The sequence below is a fragment of the Mugil cephalus genome, chromosome 1 (genome assembly GCF_022458985.1).
Source record: "Mugil cephalus isolate CIBA_MC_2020 chromosome 1, CIBA_Mcephalus_1.1, whole genome shotgun sequence".
In the NCBI taxonomy this organism is placed as follows: domain Eukaryota; kingdom Metazoa; phylum Chordata; class Actinopteri; order Mugiliformes; family Mugilidae; genus Mugil; species Mugil cephalus.
Genome location: NC_061770.1, coordinates 31344141 through 31350140, shown reverse-complemented (window position 1 = coordinate 31350140; position 6000 = coordinate 31344141). Strand labels below are relative to the sequence as shown.

Sequence of the window (6000 nt, the reverse complement as noted above, 5' to 3'; positions counted from 1 at the left end):
TCATTGTATTTTCTTGGAGCAGACAGATGGACGGGGTTCAACACACTTCAAATCATCCCAGCACTTGGATGCTGCAAGAACCAAAACCAACAAAAAAGAAATCAGTCCAGCTCCTTACCAGCTAACACCTGATACTGACTACAATAACATAGAAATTATTTCCGTATTTCAATTAAAAAATAATTAAACTGTTTACAATGATGTCAAATAAATAAAATATTCTGATCAGATACTTGCGTTCACAGAATTACTAACATATGTTTCTTTCTGTATCAAGTCAGTAAACTTTTGTCTTTTACCATCTATCAGTTTCACCAGTCACACATCCAGCACTTTGGAATTTACCTCGAAAATTGATTTTTATGCAGTTCTGTGGACCCTGGTAGTTATTGGGCTCTCCATCACACCAGTTTGAATAGTGGAAAGGCGTCCCATCACTCCACAGCCATAAACCATCCTAAAACAAAGATAGACATAGACACATAGATTCTAAATTAAAAATATATATATATATATTCAAAACCTTGTAAATACTTAAAATAAAAAATGCCGCATGAGATGACAACTGGAGGAGGATAAAAGAAGGTTGTGGATACAAACTAAAATAATTTAATAGAAAATAACAGAATAGAATACCTTATTGTCATTGTAAGTCACCATACAACATGTAATCAACAAGCTTGTCCCAGTATATAGACTATAGGCAAACACTGCAATGTTACCAGACATGCATGGGATGATTTATAATTTTTTAATTTGAAATGATGAAATAAATACCTCTTCGGCATCACTGCCTCCAATCCATGTTTCTGGATACGCATGAGTGCTACTCCATATCACCTTCTGGATCGCTTGGTACTCAAAGACATCATGAACCGATGCAAGGTTTCCACCCAGGGACTGACAGTTTCTCTGCAGTGGAGATAAACACAGACAAATGAGAGTTGTCAAAGCTAAAAGAAGGACTCACAACCAAGACATAACAAAATAAAACCAGTAATTACCTCAGCTCTAGCCCAAGTCATGGGGGTAGGAATGAAGATGAAACAGCGTCCATTGTACTCAGACCAACCAGGACAATGTGTGCACCTCTTGATGATCTTTGCTGAAAAGGTTAAATATATTGACATTTAGAGCAACATAACATAACAGTGTGAGTCTTTGCCGATGATAAATTTTAACTGAAAAAAATGTCAGTCATAACTATGTTTTGGAACTGAACCATTCTTTACTAGAGGTCAAAATTTTCTAGGAAGCTGAACAACAACACTAGTCTGACTGCAAAAGATCAACAAAATGCATCAAATGTCAGAAGAAATCTGAAATCTAGAAATACCCACTGACCAGTTTGAATATCACTAGGCTTTGTTTCTGGAGGAGCTGGAAGAGATTTTCACAGCATTCATTAGCTACTGCAACAAGTCTCATGTTACTGTATGCAGACGATACGCTACAATATACTCACCATCAGCTCCAATCAGAGTCATCACCACACAAACAATCACAATCACTGGCAAAGTCTTCATTGTGGAGATGATGCTGATTTCTAGCTTCAGTCAAGAGAACCAGACATGTTAGAAATATTTATCACCCACATGATGAAAATGTGTGAAAGGAAAAGACGATAAGAGTTGATAGCAGACCTGCAGTAGAGTGATCCTCTCTTCTTCTTCCTCTGTGCCAGACTGAAGCCACAACATTTCAAGAGCACGGACAGCTCTTAAATACAGTTCATCACCTCTCATCACTCTCTGGTTGTGTGAGTATAGACCAACACCATAAATACGATTCAAATCAAACAAAGATTGAAAGACAAATGGTTAAGGTTTATTGTTTCCACTGTGTCAGTTGCAAATATTGACATACTGTATAGCTAATTGGAAATTTACAAAGTGATTTGGGATGTTGTTTTATTCATTTATTACATACCACAGAAATTCAACAGTAGGTTAAAGCCTAGTTAATTATTTTTATGTCTGTGTGCCAGCAACAGTCATGACTATAAATTGCATTGTCTGTCCATCTCCAGTCTGGTGTATCCACCTTTAATTCCTCAGAATATTTGGATTCCATTTATACATGAAAGTCATTTAGTTGCAAACTAATTTAACTCCACGTCTCTCAGATAACCTGTACGGATACTGTTCCATCACCACATTAGTCTGGCAGCACTTTGCAGGAGCAACAGGGCGTCTTCAGACCAACTTTCCAGGGTAGTCCACGGACAGGAGCATACGGATGTTCCATTCTTTCTCAATCTTATGAGTATCTCCAGATTATATTTTAAAATTGGTACATATGTTTACATTGACTGATGACAGTTCATCAGCGAGTTGATTGAACTGTGGATGGAACAGTGTCACATGAGCTCTTCTCTGACCACATTTGTCTTGGTGTCATATTTCATAACTTTTCGTAAGAGCAGAGTTTTTTTTTTCTGTATTGTATCAAAAAAATCACAAATGATTTCCAAAATAAGTGTTACCATGCCCATATTCGGATAGGAATAATAATGATAACAATACCTCTTCATCATTTGTGAAAATCATCTCTTTAATGGTTTCCCAAAACAACCCATGCACAGGTAAGTACGCAAATGAATACAGGCACAATGTAATGAAAAAATAACAAATTTATTTCACATTCTTCACAATAAAATCTTTTTATTAAGTTATTCATCTAAAACATTTATATAGTACACCATGTAATCTTCAGTAGTCACACCCTGAGGATCTGGTAGGTAGAGAGTGCCAACGCCTCCATTGGTTTGGAGGTCTGGCCTATTAAACACAAACCAAACTGTCCCTCAACAAAACTGCAAACTCAAAGCAAACAAAAGAGAAGAACGAAATAAAAAAACGAACATGCAAAAGTTTGGCAGATCCCCTCAAAGGCAATAGACAAAAAAAAAAAAAAAAACACCCTCACCTAACAAGTTGGGGCTGTACTTACTAAAATCACCGTAATCACTGCATTTATAGGGTTTGTGCATTTTCAGAGCGGCCGTACTACCACTATTAATCATAGGACACGGACCAAGTATAGAGTAAGAGATAAAAAAATAGGTAGCAAGAGGCAAGAGGAAAGGCAGGGCAACCGGCCACTCGGCACGCTGTTAGAACACTAGCCCCACAAGCAGCTATGGCGGCAGCGACAGCCTACAGGAAGAAATCCCGCCCATGCCAGCCCAACACGCGACCTGGGGACTGAACCCACAGCGCCTACCGACCAGGTTCCAATGTCTCAGAGCTGCACGCCGGCCACACGCTTGGGGAGAGGTGAGAGACCCACACACCGTACAGCAGGCTATATAAACCTGTCTGCATTAGCAGCTCATGATGCGGCCGCCCTACAAGTGCATGTAAGGGACGTGTCATTCCTAACGAGACTCTTTCACACCAACCCTGAGGAAACACAACATGTAAACAGCCACCCGGTTACATTCGTAAAGGGAATCGATGAATCAGATCGATAAGCAGAAACGATAATGGCTCGAAGAACTCACCTTTACTGTTCTTGTTTGCAAAATTGAAAGACTGAACCACTGAAACAAGTATCTCTGTGCCTGTGTGTTACGTATTCAAGAGTATTAGGGATAGCCATGGGAAAACAAATTAGAAGAGGTAGATTTGTTTTTCATCAGGCACTTTTAAGGTAATTTCAAGACACAAAATCTCAATTTCGAGAATAAAGTCAAACTTTTGAGAAAAGGTCGAAATACATAAAGTAGACCTCCAAACTGGAATATGGTACTGCCAATACTCTGCGGATACAATATTGGGGTTTAATTAATAATTAATAGTATTAATTTAAAATTTTATTGTGATTATTTTTTCAGTTATATCGTATGAAATATTGTATTTTGTATTGAACTGTTGCACATCAGAAGTCTCTGAGACAACCCTACTTCTGTTATCGGGACTTGTCGTTTCTCTTCTTTAGTGGCGTTACAGTAATATTTAAGCCTCCCACCTCACAGATTCCTTTGTTCTGAACAAAGAGATGCTGCTTGTTGATTCTGGTGTTCACTCATGCACATATTTACTTTCTTTCTCGCACACGGTGATAGTGTGGTAGATTTTATGAGACTGTGGCCAGTCACGACTCAGCAATGACATTATATAAGTGTTCACATACATTAGTGTATTTAGATACAGCCTGTTTTTATAACCAATCCAGAAAATTTAGCATTTTGTCACTGTTTAAGTTGTTGACTGTGCTTGTAAGAGTAGATATTTAATAAGTGATACAACAGCTTCAGAAGTCCCAGTAGGTACACACAACTCAACTCAAAGTCTTTTATGGTCAGTATTACAGTTTATGGTCTGAATGGTCACTATTATGTCTGATGGATTCTACCGAACAAACACAAAATCAACAGTAGTGAAGTTACAACATCAACCAACCCTCCCTCACTAAATACTCTGGAAACAGACGTGTTTACTGATTAGTTGGAAACAGATGTCTGACCCATCTTCACCACTTTATACTCTGTTAGCAGCACCGCTGGTAAAATGCCAAGTTAAAGGCTTGTACTGTTTGTTGTCTTTCCCCTTAAGACACGGTGAGACACTGTGGATGGAACAGTGTCACATGAGCTCTTCTCTGACCACATCTGTCCGTGTCATATTTCATACCATTTCGTAAGAGCAGAGTTTTTTTTTTCTGTATTGGTTCAAAAACATCACAAATGATTTCCAAAATAAGTGTTACCAGGCCCATATTCGGATAGGAATAATAATGATAACAATACCTCTTCATAATTTTGTAAAAATCATCTCTTTAAGGGTTTCCCAAAACAACCCATGCACAGGTAAGTACGCAAATGAATACAGGCACAATGTAATGAAAAAGTAACAAATTTATTTCACATTCTTCACAATAAAATCTTTTTATTAAGTTATTCATCTAAAACATTTATATAGTACACCATGTAATCTTCAGTAGTCACACCCTGAGGATCTGGTAGGTAGAGAGCGCCAACGCCTCCATTGGTTTGGAGGTCTGGCCTATTAAACACAAACCAAACTGTCCCTCAACAAAACTGCAAACTCAAAGCAAACAAAAAAGAAGAACGAAAAAAAAAACGAATATGCAAAAGATTCTCTCAAAGGCAATAGACAAAAAAAAAAAACACCCTCACCTAACAAGTTGGGGCTGAACTTACTAAAATCACCGTAATCACTGCATTTATAGGGTTTGTGAATTTTCAGAGCGGCCGTACTACCACTATTAATCATAGGACAAGTATATAAGTATATGCAAGTATAGAGTAAGAGATATAAAAAATAGGTAGAAAGAGGAAAGGCAGGGCAACCGGCCACTCGGCACGCTGTTAGAACACTAGCCCTGCAAGCAGCTATGGCGGCAGCGACAGCCTACAGGTACAGGAAGAAATCCCGCCCAACACGCGACCTGGGGACTGAACCCACAGCGCCTACCGACCAGGTTCCAATATCTCAGAGCTGCACGCCGGCCACACGCTTGGGGAGAGGTGAGAGACCCACACACCGTACAGCAGGCTATATAAACCTGCCTGCATTAGCAGCTCATGATGCGGCCGCCCTACAGGTGCATGTAAGGGACGTGTCATTCCCAACGAGACTCTTTCACACCAACCCTGAGGAAACACAACATGTAAACAACCACCCGGTTACATTCGTAAAGGGAATCGATGAATCAGATCGATAAGCAGAAACGATAATGGCTCGAAGAACTCACCTTTACTGTTCTTGTTTGCAAAATTGAAAGACTGAACCACTGAAACAAGTATCTCTGTGCCTGTGTGTTACGTATGCAAGAGTATTAGGGATAGCCATGGAAAAACAAATTAGAGGAGGTAGATTGTTTTTCATCAGGCACTTTTAAGGCAATTTCAAGACACAAAATCTCAATTTCGAGAATAAAGTCAAACTTTTGAGAAAAGGTTGAAATACATAAAGTAGACCTCCAAACCAGCATATGGTACTGCCAATACTCTGCGGATACAGTATTGGGGTT

The 6000-nt window shown here is 39.0% G+C and overlaps 1 protein-coding gene across 1 annotated transcript; it reads right to left on the bottom strand.

The window, feature by feature from the left end:
* LOC125005190 (ladderlectin-like) lies at positions 1-1700 on the bottom strand. The gene is made up of 6 exons (XM_047580342.1): positions 1644-1700; positions 1466-1550; positions 1005-1105; positions 778-912; positions 346-457; positions 1-71 (listed from the first exon to the last, which is right to left on the bottom strand). The coding sequence occupies exons 1-6, from the start codon at positions 1698-1700 to the stop codon at positions 1-3; spliced, it is 561 nt and encodes a 186-aa protein (XP_047436298.1).
* Positions 1701-6000: the final 4300 nt, after the last annotated feature.

Excerpts from the sequence above, each read along its gene's own strand:
- LOC125005190 (XM_047580342.1), bottom strand. The coding sequence starts at position 1,700 with ATGTTGTGGCTTCAGTCTGGCACAGAGGAAGAAGAAGAGAGGATCACT. Across the intron at positions 1,106-1,465 it reads GACTCTGATTGGAGCTGATG|CAAAGATCATCAAGAGGTGC; the intron begins GTGAGTATATTG and ends TAACCTTTTCAG. Across the intron at positions 72-345 it reads CATAAAAATCAATTTTCGAG|CATCCAAGTGCTGGGATGAT; the intron begins GTAAATTCCAAA and ends TGGTTCTTGCAG.